The sequence below is a fragment of the Equus caballus genome, chromosome 8 (genome assembly GCF_041296265.1).
Source record: "Equus caballus isolate H_3958 breed thoroughbred chromosome 8, TB-T2T, whole genome shotgun sequence".
NCBI classification, from domain to species: Eukaryota; Metazoa; Chordata; class Mammalia; order Perissodactyla; family Equidae; genus Equus; species Equus caballus.
The window spans coordinates 65,396,609-65,423,456 of NC_091691.1; the positions used below are offsets into that span (position 1 = coordinate 65,396,609).

At 40.2% G+C, this 26,848-nt stretch overlaps 2 protein-coding genes across 18 annotated transcripts in view; one reads left to right on the plus strand and one right to left on the minus strand.

The window, feature by feature from the left end:
* TPGS2 (tubulin polyglutamylase complex subunit 2) overlaps positions 1–16,199 on the minus strand; it is a 57,556-nt gene extending 41,357 nt beyond the window's left edge. Inside the window, exons 1-2 of one of the 2 annotated variants that reach the window (XM_001497580.5) lie at positions 15,871–16,199; positions 7,063–7,142 (exon numbers count right to left, since the gene is read on the minus strand). In XM_001497580.5, the coding sequence (XP_001497630.2) occupies positions 7,063–7,142; positions 15,871–15,952 (162 nt within the window). In that variant the 5' untranslated portion in view covers positions 15,953–16,199. The remainder of the gene's footprint in view (positions 1–7,062; positions 7,143–15,870) is intronic. The other variant, XM_023648263.2, reaches the window with a different exon arrangement.
* Positions 15,993–26,848, plus strand: part of KIAA1328 (KIAA1328 ortholog) — a 342,578-nt gene continuing 331,722 nt past the window's right edge. For 3 of the 16 annotated variants that reach the window (XM_070220975.1, XM_023648260.2, XM_070220978.1), the window contains exons 1-3: positions 16,115–16,520; positions 22,913–23,055; positions 26,142–26,236. In XM_070220975.1, the coding sequence (XP_070077076.1) occupies positions 16,115–16,520; positions 22,913–23,055; positions 26,142–26,236 (644 nt within the window). Of the gene's footprint in view, positions 16,631–17,566; positions 17,696–17,797; positions 17,868–18,530; positions 18,652–22,183; positions 22,243–22,912; positions 23,056–26,141; positions 26,237–26,848 lie in introns of those variants that run through there. The other 13 variants (XM_001497549.6, XM_005612850.4, XM_014727689.3 and 10 more) reach the window with 12 other exon arrangements.

Consider the following 26,848-nt stretch of genomic DNA (forward strand, 5'->3'; position numbering starts at 1 on the left):
CCAAACCCTCTTCCCCTCTGGTAACCACTAATCTGTTCTCTTTATCCACGTGTTTGCTATCTTCCACATTTGAATGAAATCATGCAGTATTTGCCTTTCTCTCTATCAGCCTTTCTTAACCTAAATTCCATGACATCCAGCTGAGAAGGGCTGGTGGCATTGTTAATCTTTAAAGCAGGCTGGAGAATTCCAGCAGTAGAGATTACAACATTTATTGTGGTATTGATTTCACTCAAGAAATAAATTTTGATATTATTTTAAGCCAGTATCTTGAAAAATCATTCAGAATTCATAAGAATAGAAAAAAAGTGAAATCAAATATTTAATATACTGCAAATGCTAATATAAACATACAAAATGCCAAGTAAACAAAAACATTAAGCTCGCACTGTCATTCTCATATAAATCATTGGTGGCTCCAGCTCGGCTGCTTCCTTGCTGCAGCCCTTATGCCTGGTGGCCAGAACTGTGGCTAGTCCTGCAGTGCTTCAGGCCGTTCGTCCTGAGTGGGGCTTTCAGGGTACCACTTTTAGGTGGCTCCTCTGCTCTGGCCAGTGACTCCGCGTTTTAATTTCTCTCCTGCCCAATCTGGAAAGAAACTACTCTTCTGCAGGGAGCAATCTGCTCACCAGATTCATGCTCAGTCTTTACTTTTAGGGGTGTGAAAAAGAAGCAGAAGGAAGAAGACAAGGACTGGCAGGAAGTAAATGGAAGAGGGGGATATCAGAATTAGAGCGAGGACTTGGGGAGAAAGTCAAGAAAGGAGAATAACACTGCTGACCAGTGTCTGAAATAATAGTGTGGCATGAACAAGTACTGTAACCTCTGTATAACCCAATCATAATTCTGTCATATACCTTCCAATTTTTAATATTTTTTTTCTCTTCCCAAGGAGGCTAACTACAACAGCTGCTTTAAGCTACACTGTCCACCACAAGCTATATTACTGATTCATCAAATGAAGTACCTGGGCCATTCTGATGTTTTGGGAGCTATCAGCACGATTCCTAGAAAGTCTTCCTGAGCACTGCCTGAGCCTCAAGGGAAGGGCTAAGGGCTGGCCACTGCCTCCTACTCACCTTCTCTACTTCTGGGGATCCTGTACCCCGCTGTCCCCTCCCTTGCAGAGGCCACTTTACCAAGGAAGGGAGCTGGATAGCAGATGCAGGATCAGGCCAGCAAAAGGGCCAGAGCACGGAAATTAATGTTTCTGTAGGTGCTGGTCCACACTGGGCAGGCTCTCCTTAAGCCCGTTTACAACCACAGCCAGAGGAAGGGTTGCCTGGGACACTTATTAAGGAGGAACACTAAAATCTAACCAGAAACATAAGACAATGAGGACAAGCGCATCTACTGAAACTCTTCTTGGGGAGGATGTCCCATGTAGTGGAAGGAAAACCTGGGTGGGCTGTGGAGAGATGGGGTGAATTCTCAAATATATTCTCAAACTCCCTCCTCTAGAGACGGGAGGGCCTGGTTAACTGGAACCTTTTGTCTTGCTGGGGTGGGTAGGAAAGTTTGGGGCTAGAGCTGAGTTGCTTAAGACTCAGAGCCGCCGAATCCTTCCTCCACACAGCCATGAGTCTCCCTCTAAAAATGCAGGATGAAAAAATATATAAATATTAGGCTCTTTGGGGCCCACATCTTGGTGAAGCTTGTATATGGCAGACACCAGCCAAGAAAACAGTACCCCCAAACTTAACTAGTCATCAGGACATACACCTGGGGGCATTAGTTGGGGAAGCCTTTGCACCTGAAGCCTCCTTGCTTCAGAAACAGCGGCTATGGCAGCCTCACTCTCAGGACTGAAATTAAGGGCTGCTTACGGAAAAGAAGCTGAGTGACCTTGGGAAGTCCTATACTCTTTCTGACCTTTGTATTTCATCTAATTCATTCATTTATCCAACATTTATTAAGTGTCTGTTGTGGAATAAATACTGTGCTGGGCACTAGACACAGAAAATAAGGAATGAGGCAAGGTGCAGAGGAGGCTGTGGCAGACACACGGGTTACTTATTCAACTCCATTTTCTTCTTCCTCCTTGAAAGAAACCTAATTTTATCTGAGGGGGAAACGTGTCCAGTTAAATACTTGTTTTCAGAACCTCCTCTGCAACTAGTGCTGGACTTTAAAATGTAAACCAATCCCTTACCTCTTCTTCTGCCTTGAGGTTGGAGGTGATAAGTGGGACTGTAACAGTCATTTAGCCCCCATAAAGGAAAAGGCCAAAAGAATTATGGAGACAGTGGCTTAACATTGTCTGGGCTGATGAACCAACTGCACTTGTCTACTTCAGGTCTTCTTATGCAAGAAATATTAATTCCCATTTATTTAAGCTATTCTTAGTTTAAAACTATATTTCTGTGAGCCAAACATATTCTTAATTTGTACAGAGACAAACATGTAACAAATAAGTGCTGTGGAGCTGTAGGGGCAGAAACAACTAGGAAGTAACAGTCAGAGAGTTGGGGAAGAATCCGAGAGGCTGATGCTATAGAATCCAAGAGAGCAGAGAGCTAGGTAGAGAAGGGAGTGGTCAACCGTGAGAAACGCAGGAGAGATGTCAAGCGAGATAAGACTGCTTTAGCAATGAAGAGGTCCCTGGTGATTTTTACAGAGTAGTGTCTACTGAATGGTGGCGGAGAAAGAAAGGCTACAGAAGGATGAAGAGTAACTGGGAAGTGCAAGAACGAGAGAGTAATTTAGACCAGGGGTTAGCAAACTAGGGCTCACTGGACAGCTCTGCCCTGCCAGCTGTTTTTGTAAATAATGTTTTATTGGAACCCAGTCATGCCCACGCATTTCAGTACTGTCCACAGCTGCTTTTCGTGCTACAATGACAGAGATGAGTAGATGAGACAGAGACTCTACAGCACACAGAGAGCCTAAAATATTTACTATCTGGTCCTTTAAAGAAAACATTTGCTGACCCCTGATTTAGAGCATTTTTCCACATGCGTGGCTGTGCGGAGGAACAAATGGCCAACTAGCAAGAAGGAGACACAAGGTTGAAGGTTGCTGTCTTTGTTTTTAATTTTAAAGAGATGGGAAATAGCTTCGAGGGGAGATGCCAGGGCAGAGCGAGAGCACAAGGTGAGGGGCTCGCTAGTGACAAGGCGCCCCAGACTGCTCTCTCCCACGAGGGATGCTCACAATAAATTCATAGCATGGACAAGTGAGGGAAGATCTGCAAGAAGGTTCAGAACCCACTCTCTGAAGACTGTAGAAAAAGTTAGGCTAAAAAGAGAGGGGATGTTCTTTCTGCCAAATCATTTGGTCTCTGGGGGCCATAGTTTCACCATCAGTGAACTGAATTTTTATTTGGGGATTGGAAAGTCTAACCAATCAAGAATTGTACAGCCCTGCACAACTATGAAATGTCACTGAAATGCTTAATAATAATAGAACTCTCCTGACACCAGGATGCTGTGAGAATTAAGAGGTAGACGCTTTCATGGTGCCCAAAAGATGAAAAACTCAGTGTAGACATTAGGTCTTACTAACTACCAGCATTACAAAAGGCAGGTAGCAGGCACGGTGAACATGAATCACACAATTGCATGAAACCAGGCAGATTGAAACTGCTTTTAAAGAACAAAAAAGGAATACATTAAAATAGGAAGAGGTTGTTCACTTTTTCCTCTAACCTTAGGAGACTACAGGAAGTATCTGGTCATTTAGGTTTCAGTTTCAACCTTTTCTTCCCGCATTTGCACCAAAGAATCACAAAATATTAGAACTGGATGAGTCCTTCAATAACACTGATTTCAAACCATTTATTTTATAGACGAACATGAGACCCAGAGAAGTTACATCATTTAGCCAAAGGCCTAGAGCTGGCATAAGACTCCTACTCCAAGCTGTTTTCCTCACATTAGTGCCTGCATAGCCTTACCATTAAATCTTATCTCAATGGGCTTCCTGAGGGCTGTATTTGCCCAAAGGGACAGGGCAGAGGCAGTGGGCCTCTTCTTGGAGGGATAACTATTAGCTGGCTATATTTATGCAGCTGTGGACAACAGGCGTACCACGTGGCAGCTGTGTCCCGGCTGGGGTGTCTCCAAGGAGACAGGTCTCCAGGGTCAGTCCCGGAGAGAAGTGGGACTTACCAGCCCCTTGGGACCCTCCTGGTCCTCTGGTACAGGCAATTTCGGGAGCAGGCACAAGTCAGGGGATCCTACCAAGCTTGCCCCTGTGGGAATGTGCTCTTCAGTAACTCCTTGGGTGAGGAAGCAGGGTGGAGGAATTTCAGATCAGCTCAAAACTTCTGCCCTCCATTGCTTAAGTGACAAAAGTAGGTACCAAAACAGCACATGGAGTATCACCTCTGTTTTGAATGAAAAAATGATTCAAAAACCTGTTCTTAAGCTTTTTGGGGTTATGAACCCCTTTCAGAATCCAAAGAAATCTCTCTGCAGAAAAATGTATGTGCTCCATAAATATGACACAAATTTTGAGGAGTCCATGGACCACTTCGCATTCATGGACTCTGAGTGGGTCCCTGGACCACTACCCATTGCCCACTCTACCCACAACTAAAATTATGCTCATAGTGGTTATCTCTAAGTGGTAAAATCCTAGAGTACTTTTCATTTTCTAATTCTTTTACGTATTTCCCAAATTTTCAAGGACCATGTTTTGTTTATCCCAACCAGAAAAAAGTGTTATGTAAAAACTGAGTCTTAAAAGTACACACCCCAAACTCCTTCTATCATCTGCATTCATACGTTAGCTTTCAAGCACCCAACAAGCCTTCAAAAAGCTCAGACACGCCATCTACTCAGGTGAATTTTTACGTTTCTGATCCTAATATTGTTCTTACTTTATGCATATTTTACTGTACTTAGGTCTGAGATATGTCAAGTAAAGGACTCAATGGAAAACTCCAAATCAATGTATCTCATTATTCCAGGCACTATCACAGAAATTCCCCCAAATGGGTATGTCTGAAGAAAACATTCCATTGATTATCTCAGTTAGTTAAAAATCTCTTTCCCCCATGCTTACCCTTGCATTCTTTCAGACCTCTGATGGCTATTTATCCAACTCTTTAACTGTATTCTCCTAAATGTCAGTCTAAGCTAAAGGGGAACCCAATAAAGTTACATTGTCCAGGAGGCAGATTAGATCCCAATAAGATCAGATGCAGACTCTAGTCCTGAAAAGCAGCCATGCAAGGAATGCTCTAAATGAATAAAGTACTGTATACTAAGTTAAATTGAGAGAAATGCGTAAAGTCATCTTAGAGAGTTCTGGGGAATATGCAGTATAAGACACAAGGAGGAAATGTCTCAGAAATTACATCAATAAATAAGTGACAGGACATAGCATTAATGGTGTTCCACTCCAGACAAGGCATCCCTGTCCTCTCACTCTCCCAGGTCTGTGAACTTGGGTTTCCAAGCCAGGAATCTCCTCAGCAGACAGAAAATCAGGGTCTTACTCTTACAAAAGAGCCCTGAGGCAGTTCTCACTAAAGGGCTGACTTAAGCCTGTGAAGGATCAGGAAGGATGTATAAACAATGTCAACAAGGCTGGCTGGCAGAGCCACAGCCACACCAGGAGCAGGCTCTGACTGGATCAGCGAGTAAGTGTTCAACAAATAGACATTGTTCTGGAACTTCCTTTTCTATTATGGGCTGCGAGTAGAAACGGGAGCGGGGGCTGAGTGAGCCCATGAGAAAAACTGGGGTGCTGCTAAGCTGAGGTCCTGAAGAGAAACCTCAACTACTAGTTACTAGACTTCCAGAGAAGCTGCTGCTGGCTCAGCCCAGGGAAGATGAGCCCGCTGGCAGGGACTGAACATGCACACATGCTTGTGGGCTGCTTGGCTGCCGGGTAAGACTGCCACAGTGTTGCCCGCCACTAGGAGGGCAGTGTGGCAGAGCAAAACGGGCATGCGCTTAGAGGCAGGCAGCTCTGAGTTCAAATTCAGACTCTGCCACTTGGTAGCTAAATGGCCCAGGACAAATTCTTTAACATCTCTGAGCCTCAGTTTCTTCACCTGTAACACTTCAACTACCTTGCAGGGTTACTATGATGATTAAATGCAGTAACTTATGTGACACATGCTAGCAAGCATTCACTAAATGGCAGGGTAGTTTCTTGCCCCCTGGTCAAATCCATTTGCTACTCCTTGGCTCCAGTGATTTTTCCCAAGCAGAAATTCAACTTCCCAGTTGCCTGCTTAAATGTTTCAATGGCTCCCCTTTGCTCCCAAGATAAAGAGCAAACTCTTGATGATCTAAGAAGCCCTGCATGTCTCGGTCCTTGTCAACCTCTCCCCCTTGTTCTCCTGTCCTCCAGCCACAGGGACCTTCTTTATGCCCTCGGAAAATGTAATCCTTCTCATTTCAAAACATTCACACAGGTTGGAAGCCTCTTCTTCCAAGATCTCATCTGCCTGGTTAATAGCTTCTCCTAACTTCTTTGGGAAAAACCTTTCTCACCCTCCAGACTAGGTCAGGCCTCCTGACAAGGCTCCCTTTACCTCTCTTTCACAGTCCTCAGCCTGCATTGTAATTATACTCCCAATGATTTACACACTGTCTTAGAAAGATCAAGAGGTAAGGAACTGTGTCCTTTTTTGATTACCACTGAATCCCTAGCACTCAGCACTAAGCACAATACCTGGCCCATTGTAGGAGCTTAAAGCTTTGATTGAATAAACGAATGAAAGTTCAGAGGAAGGTTGGGAAGCCCTAGTTACTAAATTGGTTAGTACTTATCTGCAACACTTAACCACATTCTGCTTGGCATGCTTACTAATATTTAATTTTTCTTTTCCTTGCTGGATTTTTAGCTTTGTTGGTTACAACTTCAAATGTTCCACTGCCTCCATACGATAGGCTCAGAGGAGATGCTCCCTGCTGGGGAAATGGCATGGAATGGAAGGGAGTGTTAAGGGGTCTGAACAGGAACAGAGAGAAGGGTGAACTCTATCTTGAAGGCAGCTGTGGCCTGAGATAAGAACAGGTTTCCTATCCTAACCTTTCCTTCTCAGGGGCAGTTAAGTTGACCTCTCTTTATTGGGAGATGAGGATTCAACAGGGCAATACTTACCTGTTCCCAAGAAGAAATCATGTGACGTTCAGCAGGCGCCTTTTCCAGGATGGTCACCTCCGTCACACCTGGGGATGATTCTGGAAGAGGAAAGAGAGTCTGTAGAGTCACACATTTCTAGACTAGAGGCTGACTAACTGTTGATGACTGCTCTAGGAATATCAGATTCTTCTGAGGAGCATTTATTACTCCTATGATAAAAGCAGGGAAGAACTGTTGGTCTCTCAAAGGCACTCAGTCACATAACTTAGGACCATATAATCTATCTGGTAAAAAGGACATCACCACAACATACCCTACACCCAGTCACTGCTCAGTCATTCAGTTTGCTGAACAAAAATCAGAGATTCTACATTCCTAGTGACACACTGAACTTCTCAGTCAGCTAAATCTATACACTTATGAACAGGATGAAAAAGAATAAGGAATAGCTAGGCTAACATTATGAAAAATGGATCCATTTTTTATAAGGCCACTGGAGATGTACTTAGTTAAGATGAGGTCATACTGGTGTAGGGAGGATCCCTAATCTAATACAACTGGTGTCCTTACAAAAAGAACACTATGTGAAGAGACATGCACAGAGGGAAGATGGCCACATGAATATGGAGGGTTGGAGTGATGCATCTATAAGACAAGGAACACCAGATTGCTGGCAAACTGCCAGAAGCTAAGAAAAGAAGAGGCAGAATCCTTCCCATCCAGGTTTCAGAACAAGTATAGCCCTGCTGACACCTTGGTTTCAGACTTTTGGCCTCCAGAACCATGTGAGAATAAATTTCTGTTGTTCTAAGCCACCCAGTTTGTGGTACGTTTTATGGCAGCCTTAGCAAACTAATACAAAGCCTATCTACTTTTCCTCTTTGAGATATCATGTTGATTATTCTGTTTCAGGCCATGGTCACTTCAAGTCTAGATGCAGTCAAAGCCACAAACTCTCTCTCCCTGCTCTGATCCATCCTCAGCACACCACCAGGGGATCTTCTTCGTATCTAGGCTTGTTTCCTATCAGATCTTATTCAGTTCTCCTTTTGGTTCAGAAGATAAGGTTTCTCACCATACTTGTTTGATTTTATCTTCTTCCACCCTGTAGTCCAAACCCTCGGTCCCAGTTGTGACAGTTTCCTCATTGTCTCTATCCCTCTGTCCCCCCAAAAACCAAAGCTGTGCTCATCTTTGTCTATGCTGTATCCCTTTGCCGATATACATACCTAAATGTGTCCATGTTTCTCTTCACCTACCCAAGTCCTCCCCATACTTTAAGGCCATACTAAAGTTCCACCTCCTCCAGGAAACCACTTCAGATGACTCTAGCTCATAGTGATCTATGCTTTTCCTGATATCCTATCTCATCACATGCAGGGTTGGGGTCACATAGTTTATACTTTACATATTCTATTTTGAACTGTATCCAATTATTTAGCATGTCCTAGGCATCTGTAAACAGGGAATGTATGGAAATAAAATTTTTTAAATCTCTAGGAATAAGGGAGAGACTTCTAATCTAGTTTAATGCGGTTCACTGATTCTATAATTATGCCAGTACCCCTTCTATGCATCATAAAGTTTCCTCCAAGTTGTCAGAAAGCTCAAATCTTGGGATGTAGCAACAGCCTAATATAGGAGTTAAGAATTCTGGATTCCACCTATTCTAGTCTTGCTTTATGCATTCACTAGTTGTATGCCCTTAGATGAGTCTTCACTTCTCTTTGAAGGCAAGAATTATACTTCCCTTGATAAGAGAGGCAGAAATGAAGGTGCTTTGCAAAAGCAAAAAGTACCACATACACAATTTTTCTTCTGCCCTGTGTTCAATGTTCTTTCTAAGTGTGATACTTAGAAAGTGTGGAAAGTGTGGTACTGTGGTGGAAAAACACTGTGAGCTTCAAGCCATTAGACCCAGGGTAAGTCCTTGCTATGCCTGACCGGTTAGGATGGAAGAAAGGATGGAAGGATGGAAGGCAATGTCTGTCCCTTCAGGGGTGGTCCCATTTGGCACTGTTCCACCAAAGCTAAGATAGTGAATAATAAATGTTGTTATTAATTTTTTACAGCAAAGATACTGAGGCTGAGAGTTAAGCCACAAAGCCAATTCTCTAACTCCAAGCACGGGTCTAGTCCAGAAAAGAAGAGTTTATGTGCACAAATCATTGCATGCCCCTTGGCATAACCCTACAGAGCAATTATCCTATGCAAATCTAGATTCTAACTTTAATCAGTCTTAGCAACCTACCACTCCACTTGTAGTAGGAAAGAATACAGAATTCCTTGACAACAACCCAGCTGGTTGCATAGTGATGTCATCTCACTACACCCACAGGACGGTCTAGTCTCTAGGGTTGTAAGAGGACACGCATATGTAACGTTAAGTGCCTGACATTAAGCTTTTTCTTTTTTGCTGAGGAAGATTTTCCCCAAGCTAACATCTGTTGCCAATCTTTCTCTTTTTTGCTTAAGGAAAATTAGCCCTGAACTAACATCTGTGCCCATCTTCCTCTATTTTGTATGTGGGTCACCACAACAGCATGGCTGATGAGTGGTGTAGGTCTGTGCCTGGAATCTAAACCCGCGAACCTGGGCTGCCGAAGCAGAGCATGGGGAACTTCACCACCATGCCATGGGGCTGGCCCCATGACATTAAGCTTTTGACTGCAAACACATCCATTCCATGAGTAGTAATCTTTTTGCTGGCAGCGTCTTATAAAAAAATGTAGTCTCTGTGAAGCACAATAAAGTGAAGCACAATAAAACAAAGTATGCTTGTATTAAGTTTTTTATTGCTGCATAATAAATTACCACAAATTAGTAGCTTTAAACAACACTCATTTTAGGTCACAGTTCTATAGCTCATAAGTCTGGCACAAGATGACTGCATTCTCTGCTGAGGCTGAAATCATCTATCTATATTTCTATCCTTATGCCAGGTGAGCTGACTGCTCAAGTCAGCCGTTATGTTCTCATCTGGAGCTCCAGGTCATCTTCCAAGCTCACTCTTGTTATTGGCAGAATTCGCTTCCTTGTGGTGGTAGGACTGACGTCTCCATCACTTGCTTGCTGTCAGGTAGGGTCACTTTCAGCTTCCAGAGGCATCTTGTATTCCTTATGGTGTGTTCCCATCTATCTTCAAGCCAGCAAAAGCATAACAAATCCTTTCCACGCTTCAAATCTCTCTGACTTCCCCTTCTGTTCATAGCCTATTTTAAAGGGCTCATGTGATTATATTAGGCTCACCTAGATAATCCCTTTTGCCATTTAACATAACATAATCACAGGTATGATATCTCAACAGTTTCACAGTCCTGGGAGTTAGGGCAGGAAATCTTAAACCACTGTTTTTAGAATTCCTTAAAAAAAAACCAAAAAGCTTTATTCAGATACAATTCCAATACCAAACAGTTCACCATTTTAAAGTGTATAATTCAGTGGGTTTTAGTATATTCACAGAGCTCTGCATCCTTATGTAAAAAAGTAACCCTGTTACTTTGGCAGCCACTCCTCATTCCCTACTCCTACCATCCTCTGGCAACCACTAACCTAGTTTCAGTCTCTAAAGATTTGCCTATTCTAGACATTTCATATAAATGGAATCATACATGTGGCCTTTGTAACTGGCTTCTTTCATTTAGTTTTCAAGGTTCATCCATACTGTGGCATGTATCCATACTTTACTGCTTTTTATGGCTAAATAATTATAATATGGACATACCACATCTCGTATATCCACTCGTCAGTTGATGGGGGCATTTGGATTGTTCCCACTTTTGACTACCATGAATAATGCTAAGAACATTTGTGTATGCACTTTTGTGTGTAAAAATGTTTTCATTTCCCTTCAGTATATATCTAGAAGTGGAATTGCTGGGCCATATGATAACTCTATGTTTAACTTTTTGAGCAACTGCCAAACTGTTTTCCAAAGCAACAGTGCTATATTACATTCCCACCAGCAGTGGATGAGGGTTGCAATTCCTCCACATCCTTGCCAACACTTATGCCTGTCTTTTTGACTATGGCCACCCTAATGGGTATGAAGTGGTATGTCATTGTAGTTTTGATTTGAATTCCCCTAATGACTAATGATGATGATGATCTTTACATGTGCTTATTGGCCATTTTTATATCTTCTTTGGGGAAATGTGTATTCAGATCCTTTTAAATTGGATTACTTGAATTTTATGTTGGGTTGTAAAAGTTCTTTATGGATTCCAGCTATAAATACCTTATCATAGATATGATTTTTGCAAATAGTTTCTCCTATTCCATGGGTTGTCTTGAGATATCCCTAAAAGCACAACCATTTTTAATTTTTATGAAGTCCAATTTATCTGTTTTTTTCTTTTGTTTCCTGCACTTTTGGTGTCACATCTAAGAATCTATTGCCTAATCTAAGGTTACTAAAAAACGAAGCCAAGGTCTATGTTTTCTTCTATGAGTATTATAGCTTTAGCTCCTACATTTAGGTCTAAGATCCAGTTTGTGTTAATTTTTGTATATGAATTGAGGTAGTGGTCCAGCTTCAATCTTTTGCATGAGGCTATCCAGCTGAATTAAAATGTCATACCATGGAGAGAAGGATATCTTTGCATTCTGTGCTACTCAGTGTTTAGTGTTATACACTATCTAAACATAATTACCTCTAGGAGCCATGTGGTCCTCTCATAGGATCTCTCACAACATGGCAACTTACTTTTTCTAAGCCAGGAGGGAAATCTGCCTGACTTCTAGACCCTCTTTTAAAAAGCTCACCTGATTAGGTCAGGCCTACATAGGGTAATCTACCTTTTGGTTAAGTTAAAGTCAACTGTTTAGGTACCTTAATTACAGATGCAAAAAAATCTTTGCCTTTGCCATATAATATAAGCAATGGCATGATATCTGTCATCTTCACAGGTTCTGCCCATTTTCAAGAGTAAAGGATTACACAGGGGCGTGGGGCATTGAGGGTCATCTTAGAATTCTGCCTACCACAGTTATCTTTGTACTTATACCGTTTTAAATGCCCTTTAGCTTGTCATAATAGATACCAGTTGTATTTTAATCTTTCACTCTCATCCCACCTTTGCTTTAGCCTTATATGTATGTATGTATATATTCTTGTGTGTATGTGTTTATGAAAATGATGCTCACCATTAGTTTTTTGCTGAAGTTTTCCCAATCTACCTTTAATCTGGTGAAACTAATCCTCTAGTAGATTCCTCACGAAGGGCTCATGGGTGCAGAATTCCCTAAGTTCTTTTATTTGAAAGACAGTTTGGCTGGATATAAAATCCTTGGTTCACACTTTCTTTCACTGAGTTTTCTAAAAATGCTGTTCTATTGTTGCCTTGTTTTGTATGTCAGTTTTAAAAGTCTGATGCGAGTCTAATTGTTTTGACTTTGTAAGTTATTTGTTTTTTAATGCTTCGAGGCCTTGAGGATTATATCTCTATCTTTGTTCCTAATTTTACTAGGATATGTTTTGAAGTTGATAGCTCTTGGTTCATTTTTTCAGGTAGTCAGTGAGCTCTTTCAATGTATAGAGTCAGATCTTTTTTCTTTTCTAGAAAGTTTTCTTATAGTTTTAAATATTAGCTGTGTTCCTCTATTTTATTTTTGCTTTTCAAAGACTCTGACAATAGCACTCCTTATTTGCTTATCTTCCATTTCCACTACTTTCTTCCTGACCCTTTTAGTTCTTTCTTTATGTCACTTTCTTAATTTTTTCCTACCTTTCTTCAGTGCTCCAGATTAAAATTTCATTTCAATCTTTTCCCCCATGTTACCTTGTAATTTACCCTTCATTTAGAATTTTGTTTCCTTCCACTTCTTTTCTGAGTTCAATCAAATCTTTTTTCATCTATTTCTGTTCCTAGTTTTTGAGTGTCTGATTCTAGGTGGTTTTTCATATCCTCAAATGCTTGTTTACGTATTTTAATTCTGTTTGGAGTTTAGACTTACGGTTTTCTTCTACTTCATAGTTGTTTTTCAAGAATTTTCGTCAGCTGTTTGTTTGGCATTTCATTTCCTGATTTCAGCATTAGTTCTCTATGGATTTTACTTTTCTCTTGTTCATTTTGTGGTATTGTGGTGTTTAACAAGATTTCTACTTTAATGGTAACTTTTCCAGTCTGTTGAAGCAAAGTCCAGATATATTAGCAGGTTTTTTGGGGGAGGTCAGGGGCAGGGGAGAGATTAAATCTTCCTTTTTCTTCTTTTTCCTTCTACCTTCAATTGCCAAAGGACTCTTCTTCCTCCTTTTTTGTACATTTTCTCCCCTAGAATATACGCATTTGGAATACTGTCCCTTTAAATAATGCTTGCTCCTTTATTTTTTATTTATTTATTTATTTTTGAGGAATATTAGCCCTGAGCTAACATCCATGCCCATCCACCACTACTTTCTATGTGGGACACTGGCCACAGCATGGCTTGCTAAGTGGTGTGTCAGTCCGTGCTTGGGATCCAATCCAGTGAACCCCAGGCCGCTGAAGCAGATTACGTCAATTTAACTGCTATACCACCAGGCTGGCCCCATGCTTGCTCCTTTAAACTGCATGGCTGATCCCTTAAATAACACCTACTTTGAAATTACTTTCCTGCAGTCCTGCTCTGATCTACCCAGTTGTTGTTGTTATACTTTTGGATTCGAGGTGGTTTTCATCTTTCTGTTGGCTGCTCCCACTAGCCTCTTTGCTATTATCATTTCTAGGTTTGCCTTTGCTTACCGCAGAGCATTCTAGCAGAGAGGGAGTGGGGCAGGAACAGGTGGGACATGGAGCTGGGATTTGTTGCTTTTTTCTCTTTTTACTCATAGTTATTTTGCACATTGGGCATTCTCTGTCTTTAAGTAACTTTGAGCGTTTGGTTTTAGATTGTGGAGGCATTTCACAAATCATTTAGGGAGGAGAGTTTGGGAGTGTGCTTACCACACACCCACCACTAATTTCAGCTACCTTGTTTTCAAAAATCCTCTTAGTATATTATCTTTTCAAAACAAAAACCAGATGTGAAAAAAATACATAATTGATTTTCGACTTATGATTAACTTGAAATTATGAGGTTTTGATTAAATTTATCAACAGTATTAGAGTGTTTATGGGAGGCTAGCTTCACTATAAATTTAATTACCAGAGTTGTTTAATTCCTTAGGTAGGTTTTGCCTTGTGTTACCAGGTTGCCAGACATCTGAAATGATTAATAGTAGATATAATATATGCAATGTATAAATGAAATTTAAAATGTTCACAGTTATTTAATTATTCAGGTCTTTAAATCTAACTGACAGCTTTAGGGAAATTTAGCTGGCTTGACTTGAGTAGACTAAACATTAATCAAAAGAAAATAACTTATTTATAGCAAACTTCCTAGATTTATAAAAAGAGTAATGAAACACACCTTTGGAATAGCAAAACTTGCCTCACTAAATCTATGAGTTTAAGAAGTAACAGGGCAGTAGTTTGGATTAGAACAAGGAGATAGGATATGGTTGGTCTTGATTAGATCTCTCCTTGCCCAACTCTAATACTTCATTTCTAAAACTTATCACTTCTCCTTAACACATCATAGCAATTCATGTCTCATTTACTGTTTTAGGCCCTGGGGAATTCAACGGAGAAAAAGAAAAAGTTCCTATCCTCATGGACTTCTATTACAGAAAAGAGACAGACAAATAAAAAAAAAATACATACATAATTTCAAGCAGTGATAAAGCCATAAGGATAAAAACAAATGTAGGATAAGGGAAGAAAGAGTGATGGGAAGGGTGTTATCAGAACTATATCCAGGGAAGGCTTCTCTGAGGTCGTGATAATTAATCAGAGATGGAGTGAGGGAACAGACATTCAGAGGAAGATAATTCCAGGTGGAGGGTCTAGCAAATTGCAGAGGCCTTTACGTGGGAACAAGCTTTGTGTGTTTATGGTACAACAAGGAGGCCACTGGGGCCAAAGCAGAGTGAAAATAAGGTCAGAAAGATAGATGAGGGCAGATTACAAGGGACTTGTGGGTCATGGCACAGAATTTCGATTTTATTATAAATGTGATGGGAAGGCACAGAAGCATCCTATTCAGCCGGCTTAGACTGCCTTTCTCTTCCTTGGTTATCTGGCTGACTCCATTTGTCTTTCAAAATCTAGCATCATCTCCTGTGGGACACGTTCCTTACCTCCCCTGAGAGGGTCAATCACCTCCTCCTGCGTGCTACTTCCGAGCAACAATAATAGATGACCGATCTCTCACACTTCTAGGGACCTCGTCTGTTTACCTTTTCACAGAACTGTGTTTTTCCCCCATCTTTGTAGCCCCAGGGTCTAACATAGCAGCGGGTGCTAGGTAAAGGTTTGATAAAGGAGAAACACCCATTCAGTGGCGCAAGCCTTGATTCCCTCCCAGCACTTCAGGTGCGGTACACCGAGCGCGTGGGGGTTGTTGCCCTGGGAGGCTGGGTGCAGCATTCCTCCAGCTCTCTCTGCAACCAGACGAAGGGCTTGGGTTTCAAGGATACTCCCTCGGCCAAGAATGCATCTCGGGAGACCCAACCTCCAAATGTCAGGTGCCTACTGTCTCCCCTTCGCCCGTCTTTGCCGTCCTTCCCGGGCCCCGTGGTGGAACCCGGGGTGGGGAGAACCTTCGGGCTTCCCAGCTCCGCGCCCGAACACTCCCCGCAAACGCTTCCCTGGCCTAGTCACGCACCCGGCTCCCCCATTCCTCCTTAACAACGGAAGTCACCGCAGCGATGCCTACTGACATTCAGGGTCCAGCGCCCCTCCTCGTTTCTAGCGCTCCCTGCCTCGTCCCGCGGTCGCCCCCACGGTTCCCCGCCCCACTCACCCAGGATGCGAGTGATCCCCAGCGTCAGCTTCTCCAGGTGCGGCTTGCTGCAGCCCAGCAGCGGGGACGGCGGCTCCTCCATGGCTCGCGTCCCCGCTCCGCGCGCGGCCAGGGCAGCGGAGGGGACCCGGCGGGAGAGCCGGGCGGGTCGGAGGGCTGGACGCCGCCTCGGAGCCTCGGCCGTCACGTTCACGGCATGCCGGGAGTTGTAGTGCTCGGCGCCTGAGAGCGCGGCGGGGCGGAGATGGGGGGCCCGGGCTGCTCTGGGAGTAGTAGTTCCGTGGGGCGCTCCTTCCCGCGGGCCCGGCGGGTGCTCCACACCAAGCCGCCGGGACACAGCGACTCCTCAACCCGGTGCTTCCAGCCCCGCCGGGGCCGGCCGCGCAAGCGGGGGCGGGCCTCTGCGCCGTGCAGCCAATGGGGACTGGGCCTGGAGGCCGGGGCGGAGCGGCCCCAGCGCTACGCCCCGAGTGGCGGTTGTTTCAAGATGGCGGACGTGGCTGGCCCCTCCCGCCCCGGCGCGGCGGCGTTCTGGAGCCGGGACTGTATCCTTTGCCCGCCTGGCAGGGCGGTCGCGTGGGACCCTGAGTGGAGGGGAGTCGCTCGGTGCGCATCCTGGGGCGGGGTCGTCCTGTTCGGCCACCGTCCAGGTGCTGGGCTTTCCTCTGGCGTGGGCATTAGGCGGCAAAGCGCCTGGTCCGTCCCCAGGTTGGCCCTCCAGGTGTGGGGATTCAGCACAGATGTTTCCCAGCCCTCGGCGGTGAGCTCTGGAAGGATGGCCTAGAATCTTGGCCCAGCCTGGGGCTGGGAGGGTCCCTCTGCCCATGGTGACCTCAGGCCGACTCAGTCTGTGCGGAGTGAGCTTATGGAGGAGGGAAGGGTTTTGGCTGGAGAGGGAGCCGTTTTGTCTTGGGTTTAGGTGTGCCCTTGGTTTGCGTTGTTAGGGGCAAGTCAGGACCTTGTGAGACTTCGAAGGCCTGCCAGTGATGATTTATTTTCATACTGGGATTTTTCGGAGAGGTATGGGGCCTGGTTTCACTGGGATATGATCGGTTTGTGCTGGCTAACAGAATAAGATGCAAATCATCGGGCCTGGGAGTAATGTTGATTTACATGTTGATTGCGGGTTACTACTGGCAGGATTGAAGTTCTTGGATTGTTTTGGGGTAGAAAAGGTATGGAGCTTTACCCTTGTGGTAGTATTCCCAGTTCAATATCTGTGATGTGTGGCATAAGTGGTTCTTTCCTTGGGTTAGGTAGACTGTTCCAGCCTGAGCTTTGGTCCTGACAATTTACTTCGTGTTTGTTACATAAAAGGAGGGCTGTTAGTGTATTGGGTGCCTGCAGATGCGAGTCTTTCTGTTTCCTAGGATTGGCGATAGCAGTGGGGGCATTGCTGTTAACTTTGGCAGAATCATTCGTTGCACATTCTATTTAGCGCGCAGTGAAACTTACACAATTATATTATCAGTTCCCCTGCTGAGTTACAGGGATCAAGTGTCATGCGGTGGAGAGAGGGTTATTTTTGCATTCCCTTCTGCTCACTGAATGTTTAGTGTCGTGCACTTCCTAAACATAATTACCACTTATCTCTGATAGGTGGTGAGAATCAAGTGAAATCATGTACACATACTGTGGATGAAAACTTACTAGTGCACTGTGTAACTGAAATATTTTTTCCTTTACCTATCAGTAGGGACGCAAAGAGTATGAGCATTGGGAACAACTGGGCTGAATTAGGAAGTCAGGAAATTGGGATGAGTCTTTTCTCATGAAACACTGCCTCTGCAATGATAGGATTTTGTGATAGAGGAGATATTTGAAGGTAATTAGCTTGTAATGCGCTTCTTTAGTATAATCATTTTCATAACCACCTTTGTAGTTTTGGTTATTATTCCTTAACTTTCTCTATGACCAATGATATTGTCCTGGTATAGAATAAATGGTGTGTGTGGGCGGGGAGGGAGACAGTCTATTGCAGCGGACTAAGTTAACAGGTATATAAACTGAGCCTGTGCTCTTGTTCTTAGCGGCCATGTACTCTCACTTATTCCTGTAGTCATGTCACTCCCGATTTCATATAGAAGTTATATGTCCTTCCTTTTCTCTCACGTTCTCCCTTACTCTAAAAATTAATGTCAAATACTCATCTTCCCACTGAAAGTGAGAAGTTGAAATTGTTTGGGGAAAATGGTGGGGATTGCTTTCTATAGAAGTTCAGATGTTTGAAAGGAATTGTAGGGTTACCAGTATCACCTGTTTCCGGTGCCTATTCCACATAATGACCAGTTAACATCCAGCCTCGGATATTTTCATTTTAAATCTCCATAGGACGCAAAAGCAATGTCAAGTGTAAATTTGTTACTGAAAAAGCATAATGATAGTTTTTTTTGCTGAAACAAATTTTTACGCAATTCTGCTGATTCGTAACAATAGTTACAAACCATTTGGTTTAGTCACATGTCTTTAGATCTTGATCTCTCTTCTTGTCACATTGATGACTTTCCAGGCCATCCCAAAGCATTTGTAGTAGAACTTTCAATAGGAAAAGACCAAAAATATGTACCTATAATGTGGTATTCTTTTCACATTATTGAAAGAAATATATTCAGTGCTTCGCCTAAACAATTAGAGAAATGTGATTGAGAGATTTCCCAGTCCTAAATGTTTCCATCATGTGAGGACAGATCATCTGTGACTGAATGTCACCTTTTTCGCTGTTGTTCTGATGACTTATGCATCTGCTGCACAGTATGATTCAGCAGTGCTGTTTTGCACAAGGTATGTCTTAATACCTAATGTGTAAACAATAAGTATGCCATGTTGTCATTTTATGGGTTAAATTTGCAAGTAAAATATGCCCCTTCAGCCATAAATTGCTTTCCTCATTCGTTATAGTTCCTGGTAATATCAGAAGTGTTTCTTCAGTATGTAAATTTGATTGCTTATAAGCACTCAAATGTATTATCATTAACAATATTACTACCTTGATATTAACAAATATGAATTATAAGGAACGTGGTCAAAACATTGCAGTAGCTATAATTTCTGACACTGAGTTTTCAATTAAAAATAGCCAAAGACTTTATGTTGATATTAAAATAATTTACTAGCTGGGAGAGTTACTATGGTCAATAATAATTACCTACACATGTGTTGCTGGTGGTGCTTCAAACTCAAGATAGAGTAGAGTGGGCAGTACTAAGTTTATTTCGTTCAGATCCCAGGCATCTGGGATAGACATGCTTCTTCTTCTCTACCGCTTCTGCCTTGAGTTTCTAATTTCTACTTTAATTCTGGGGATTTTGATAGATTGGTATCAGTATTAAGGATGCTTTAAAACTTGTACTTGCTTATTGAAGTGCTTCCAAAGAAATCAAAGAAGAACTAAAGTGGCACCTAGAACCCAATAAGAGGCCCAGTATACATTTGGCGTATATTGTGTCTCTGACTTTCCCGTAAAATATACGTTTTTTGGAAATCGCTGTATTTGAGGATGGTGAATATTTGGTTTCTTAAGATAAAGAGATGAAAACAGATTATAAATGATTAGCAAAGGTAAGTTGGATGGAGGCAGTTTCAAATATTTTTAGTCTTATTTTTAAAAATTTTTGTTAAGATCAGTTTATTTAGCAATTTTTATATTTGAAAAGAAATTTAGCATGGACGTAGCTAGTGGGTTTTGCCTGCATATTTTGAATGGGATGAAGAAAGATAACACTAACTCTTGTTGCACAGTGGTTCATAAAATTAAATATCAATTTTGTTCTTCCATAGATGGTTTACTGTGAGCCAGGCATTCTTTGATGTTTGGAGATGCAAAGTTGAACAAAACAAGATGAAAATCCTCACCCTCTTGGTGCTTACATTTTAGTAAGATGCAATGAGGCCATGAATAAGTAACAGTATATTCTGTGGACCTATGATTATAGGTGCAATGGAGAAAAAGCAGGAAAAGAATAGCTATCATGGGGGTCTTCCCTTTTTATGCCAACACCATGCTGTTTTGATTACTATAGCTTTGTAATATAGTTTGAAATTAGGAAGTGTGATAGGCTTCTAGCTTTGTTATTTCTCAAGATTGCTTTGGCTATTTGGGGTCTTTTGTGGTTCCATAAATATTTTAGTATTGTTTGTTCTATTTTGTGAAAAATACCATTGGAATTTTGGTAGATATTGCATTGAATCTGTGGATGGCTTTAAGTAGTATGGACATTTTAGCAATATTAATTCTTCCAAACTGTGAGCACAGAATACTTTCCATTTATTTGTGTCTTCACTTTCTTCCAGCAATGTCTTATAATTTTCAGTGTACAGGTCTTTTACCTCCTTGGTTAAATTTATTCCTAGGTATTTTATTCTTTTTGATGCAATTGCAAATAGGATGGTTTTCTTAATTTCTCTGATAGTTAATAGTGTGTAGAAACACAACAGATTTTTGTGTATTGATTTTGTATCCTGCAACTTTACTGAATTTGTTTATTAGTTTTAACAGTTTTTGGGGTGGAGTCTTTAGGGTTTTCTATATGTAATATCATGTCATCTGCAAATAGGAGCTTTTCCTATGTGGAAGGTCTCTACAGTTTATTTTTCTTAAAGAAATAGGAAACAGTGATTAGCTGAGAACAAGGGTAGGGGAAATGGTATCAGGTTTGTGAAGAGAGGGGAAAGTATAAAATACCTCATGAGCTTCCAGATTAAGGTGTAGCTAAGTGAGGTCCCCAGTGACTGGTGTCTTCCAGCTGTGAGCAGGATCCTTTGTGAGTGGTCTAGGGAAATGTTTTTCAGGATTCAGTTATATTAGTCTTTCCATAGGTCAAGCTTGAAGTCTATTCTGCAAATTCATCAGTATTGTCTTCTAATTGAAGACAGTGCCATATGGAGCATATCCTGAATCACCTTGGGTTTTTTTCCCCTGTTACTTTTTTCCATGTGTATATTTGCAACAGCAAACAATGAAACTTTGACTGAGCACCTATTATGTATGCTAGTCCCAAGGGATATGAAAAATGAAACAGTTTTTGCTGTTAGAGAGCCTGCACAATTTCATTTTGTAAAGCGTTCTGTAGATTGGGTGTCGATGAATTTAGAAATTCTCTCTCTGCTCCAATGTGAGTTGCTATCAGTTTGTTTGGAGTAGTGGGGTCTAATTTTTTTTGTTTGTTTGCTTGTCTTATGTGCCTCTTAAAATTTTCTAAGCTCCATCCGTGATGTTTGAGGTAATTTAAAGTTTAAGAGCACTAGTTTTCAGCCAAAATCTTGAAGCTGTGATAGTGAGAAACCACCTGGCAGCTCAGCCAGTAAGCACCCTCTTTGTACTCCTCAGTTCCTGTAGGGATTCTAAGCATTTCCAACCAGCATTCTCTAAAAAGACTCCATTTTTAGCTTTGATCCTCAGCTGAAATATGTTGACTTTTTATGCACGTTATTAAATCCACTGGATTAATCCAGCCTTTTCCTGGAGGAAATAGTTAATAATTGCTTTGTCTAGAAGTCTTGGAAAAGAAAATGTTTTATAAAAGAATAGAAAACTTTGGAATTCTCTAGATCGTTTGGAATAAAATTGTTTAGATACTTCCTGCAAGTGTAATAGAAGGTTGTTAAATTGTGGACATACCTGGATTTAGATATAGTTCTGAATAAAATTTTGTTTCTGGAAAGAAAGCTTTCTTAGTGTATTGGTTCTCTTTCGATAGCAGTGTTATGATCTTAGCCTTTCTAAATTTCTCCTTTTGAAATTTAAAATAGTTCTTTTGTTCTTAAATTTCTTCTACTTGTTGAATAGTAGGCTACTTGAGACATTTCATGAATGCACTACAGAAGAATAAAAATTGTCTTTGTGTTTGTATGATTGACTTACCCTCAAATAGTGTTTGTTCTTCAGAGCTCAAGCTCATTTTGGAATTATTTATTCATGCCTAAAATAACTTGTCAGTTCTCCAATAGTGAGCAAACTGGAGCACTTTAACTCCTTGTTTACAAAAGGAAAGGAAAATGAAAGGAACCTAACAGCAGAGTTTATAGTGTAGGCTATCTCACTTGGGAGTAAGTGTGGATAAATTTTTTTGGGAAAAGGCCTTCCAAAAGTTTTACAAAACATATAGTTGTAAATATGTAAAAATTAACTTTAAAAGAATATTAATTTTGTTACATTTAATTTAGTTACTTTGCTTTGTAATTTTGTTTTTAAAAGCTAGTTATAAATTCCCAGATCAAAAGAAATGACAAATTATGACAGAAGTACAGAACAGAAGCAGTGTTTCGATATTGGATAATCTTTTCTAGTATTTTTCCTTCATGTCCTACTACATAGTTTCTGATGAAGAACAATCAGTAGTGTATGTTCCAGGTATGATTTTCTATGTTAATTTGGTAAGCTTCCTTGGCTTCTTAAGTGTTAGGAGAAAGACAAAATATAAGGGCAACTTTGCAGGTATACCTGAATGCAGAACAGTTCATTAGAACCTGAAATTAAAGAATATGTATATGTTTGGCATGACGTTATAGGGGCTGACTGGGTAAGTCAGCTTTTGATGTACTTGTAGAATACTTTGTTCATGTATTAAGGAGCAAGAGATTCTTTTCTCATTTTTTATATTACAAATAATAGCCTAAATTTGATATTTCAAAGATAATTGGAAAACTTCTTGATATAGGGTTTATGGAGTAGACTCTTTAAAGTTTACTGGTTACTACAGATGAGTAGTAAAACTGAACCATTGCAGGTACCCTAATTATGTGAAAAATCAGATCTTTAATTTCCCATAAGTTAAGGTATATATGGCATGTTATACTATTGGTTTTAATGTGACTTATGAATGTTCCAGCACCTTTTAAAATATTTCAATTAAATCTTTAATGTCTTCAAAACATAGTCTTTTCATGATTTGTTATTTATTAAGAGAGCTTTAAATTGAAATTTATAAAATAAGAGTTTTCCTCATCAGGTCCCATAAAGTAGAGGATATCAAGAAAGAGGTGGATGAGAGGAAGGCATGAGTATAAGATATAATTTTGAAATCTTATTTGTTGGAAATCTTAGGAATTTCAACAGAAGGAAATATCAGATCAAGACACAAGTCGACAAGTCCAAAAGCTGATGTCAAACTTAAGACTTCCAGGGTGGCTGCTGCTTCAGTCTCCATGGAATCTTTAAAAGGTGCAGGAGATTCAGTAGATGAACAGGTCAGTAATTTCTTATTTATTTTTTCTTATTTTCCAATCTTTATAAATACTAACCAGTAACTGGTTTTCCTGTGCTGGCCAATAACTGATATATAGGCATAGAAGAGCCCTTGAAAGAACATTAGGTGATCTATAAGCATTCTTAAAGGATACAGAGGATTCTAGGATGCTTTGATGATGCTTGGTATGAATATAAGGTATCTAGATTACTCAAGAGTTTTGCTTCAGAATATCTGGGCTTGCTTTAAGCCTTAGTTAAGAAAAATTTATTACCTTGGTATGTCTCAAAAGACCTACATCCTGATCTATGTGGAGGTAGTAAATCAAATTAACAACTTTTTCTTTTGTTAGACTTCCTATATGATTTTTGTTCATGTGAATTTGTTAGTTGATGATGAATAAACCTTTGTATCTAAGAAAGATGTTTTATTAAAAGAAAATTAGCCTGCATTGTTATTATTATTTCCATCACTTGGAAAATAATATCATAAAGACTCTTTCTTTTTATAGCCTAGTCATTGATTTCTCCCTCATCTTTGCCTCTGTAGTAGTATCTATACATTCCTTTGATGCGTGTCCTATTTGACTAGTTTATTTTACTTTTTGTTATAGTTTGTCTCCCCAACCAGAATTTAAATCATGGTTTGGCAGTCTATGGCCTGTAAGGCAAATCTGTCTGCTGCCTGTTTTGTAAATAAAGTTTTATTGGAACAGCCCTGCTCATTCTTCTAATATCTATGGCTGCTTTTGTGTTTGATGGCAGAGTTTCTACAGGGACTGTATGCCCAAAAAGCCAAAAACGTTTAATATTGAACCCTTTATGGAAAAAGTTTTTCAATTCCTGGTTTATGTTCTTGAGGACGTTTCCAATATCTAGTTTGTTACTGTGTTTAGTAGTCCTCAGGAATTAACTGTGATAAGCTCAAAAGGCCTAGTGGTGTTACTTGTATTCCCACTGTATTCCCTTCGCACTGGGATGTGAATAGTTGAGTTTGCAAGTTCTTATCAAAAGCGGAACTTTTTAAATATAAGGGTTGGTTTGTTTTATATTCAACAATAGCCTTCTTTTGGATTAAATCCATTTTTCTTGTGATTGTATTGGTTTATTAGCTGTAATTCTTTGTTGGGCTTTGCAGTGGCTTTAGGGATTGTAGTGTACATCTTTACTTTATCACAGGCTATTTTCAAGTGACATTTTCCCACTTCACCTTTCAACAGTAAAAGTTCTAACTTTTGTGATATTGTCATACATTTTACTTCTATACATAAACCCCCAAATATATTGTTATTTTGCTTTAAACAGTCAACTGTCTTATTTTCAAATTAAGGTATAATTCACATATTGTAAAATTTACCCTTGTAAAGTATATAATAATTCATTGGGTTTTTGTATATTCACAGAGTTATAGCTCCATCACCACAATCTAGTTCCAGAATATCTTCATCACCTCAGAAAGAAACTCCATATTCATTAGCAGTCACTCTCCATTCCCCAGTCATCTCAGCCTCTAGCAACCACTAATCTACTTTTAGTCTCTATAGATTTGTCTATTCTGGACATTTCATATAAATGGAATCATATAATATGTGGCCTTTTGTGACTGACTTCTTTCACTTAGCATACTGATTCCAAGTTTCATCTATGTTGTATCATGTATCATTACTTCATTCCTTTTTCGGGCTGAACATACATTTTGTTTATCCATTCATCAGTTGAAAGACATTTGAATTCTTTCCATATTCTGTTTAGCTTTTTCCTTCATTAGCATTCTTAATGCCGTACTCTTCTTGAAACTTTTTTTTTCTCCCACAATAGTATAGGCTTCTTATTCCCCTCTTGTCCTTTCAAATACAAATTTTAATTTATTTTCCTGAATTTCTAGATGATTTTAAAAAACTAGTGTTTTTTCTTAACTTGAAGGAAAAATTTAAAACAGAAAAGTATGAAGAAAATAAAAATCTCAACATCATCTGTAATATATGGCTAAATTTTAAATCATTATGTTTTTCTCTGACTTGAGAGCCAGACTCACATTTTCAACTTTTTGTCTAAACATTTCCACGTGAATGTCCTCCTGGCATACTAAATTGACCATATCTAAAACCAAACTCATTTTATTTTCTTCCCATCTCTTCTTTCCTATTTCCTATTCTTCCCTATCTTTCCCGTCTTGGGCACTCGGTATTTCCAGGATTCATTTTAGGGGTCTTGGATTATTCTTAGATACCTGAAGTAATTGGACTGACCTACTTTGTGGTTGCATAAATGCCAAGGATCATGGTTCCTCTATTTTACATGTTACTTCTGGTTCCCTTGTGACTTCCTGAGTTTCATGGCTTTAAAGACTTCTCTTAATGATGTTCAGGTACTGGGAGAACTTCTTGTAGCACAAGAGATAAGATAACACAGTGTACAGACTCTGGAACCTCTGCTTGAGTCTTGATTCTGCTACTTAACTGCTGTAATCCCAGGCAAGATATGTACCCTCACTGTAACATAGGAATCATGGCTACCTAATAGCATTGTTGGGAAAATGAAATGGATTACTAAGTGTAAAGTACTTACAATATTCCTGGCATACAGTAAGCACTAGACGGATGTAAGTGTTAGCTGTTATTATCATTACTCTTTGGTCTAGTACCCTTTGGGTTGAACCTTAGGGTATATTGAGAGTTTAGAAACTGGTCCCTCAGCTGCCAACCATAGTATACTTTTAAGCAGCCTGGGGGCTATGGTGTAGGAAAGCTTCTCAGTACCTTCCATTAGGTGTTTGTTTCTGTGACATTCACCAAGGGAAAGTTGTTTCCTTACTTACTATTCCCTGTTATTTACGTAGAGACATTCTGCTTTTGGGTTCTTTATATGTGTTTTTCTGTGTAAATTTCATGATTTCCCCTGGTGGACAGACAGTTCCTTAGCTTGTTTCGAGTTCACCGTAAGTTTAAATGAAACAGGTAGTGTTCCACAATGTAAAAGATATCAAAGAAATTTCACCTCGTATGCTTATTTTAAGAGATTTCTTGAAAAGTCTTAAAAATTGCTTTTAGCAAAAGTTAACCGAGTTTTTTTTGTTTGTTTATTGTAGAATTTCTGCAAGAGAGGAATAAAGAGTGCATCATTGAAGGACTTATGTCTTGAAGACAAAAGACGCATTGCAAACTTAATTAAAGAACTGGCCAGGTGAGACAAAACCTTATATGAAATGTATTATTATGTAAGACAGGCAACTGTTTTTGAAACTAGAAAATTACACATATATTTTGAAATCATTGTGTCATTGAAGTTACAGGAGCAAAGACTTTTAGAAAAAAGACATTCTTTGGTGCCAAAAAAGTAAAGTATACTTTTAAGCAGAAATAAAAGTAAAAAGAAAAGAAAGAAACATTAGTACAAACCACTCTCCAATTTATATTTTCTTGTTTATTTAATTTCATAAATTGTTTGGTGCAAATATTTGCAGCTGTCATCTATTAAAAGGGAAAATTTTGAAACTTCGTTCTACTGTTGATGAAGGTTGATAATACTGTAATCAGTAGTTACCTTTGGTTTTGCTTTAGCTTCTGAACAGAAAAGAACATTCATTTTATTGTAGTGTATCACAAGAATATCTGTTGTCATTTTGTTAACTCCTGATGCTTTCACATAAAGGATTATGAATTTTTGTGATGATAGTTCTTAGCACTTTGAATGTACTGCTCCAGTTTATTAGTAATGTGTATGAAGCATATCTACGTTGTATGTGTAATTTCTTTGTCAATATACATCTCCAGTTTTGACGGTCTTAAAAATACT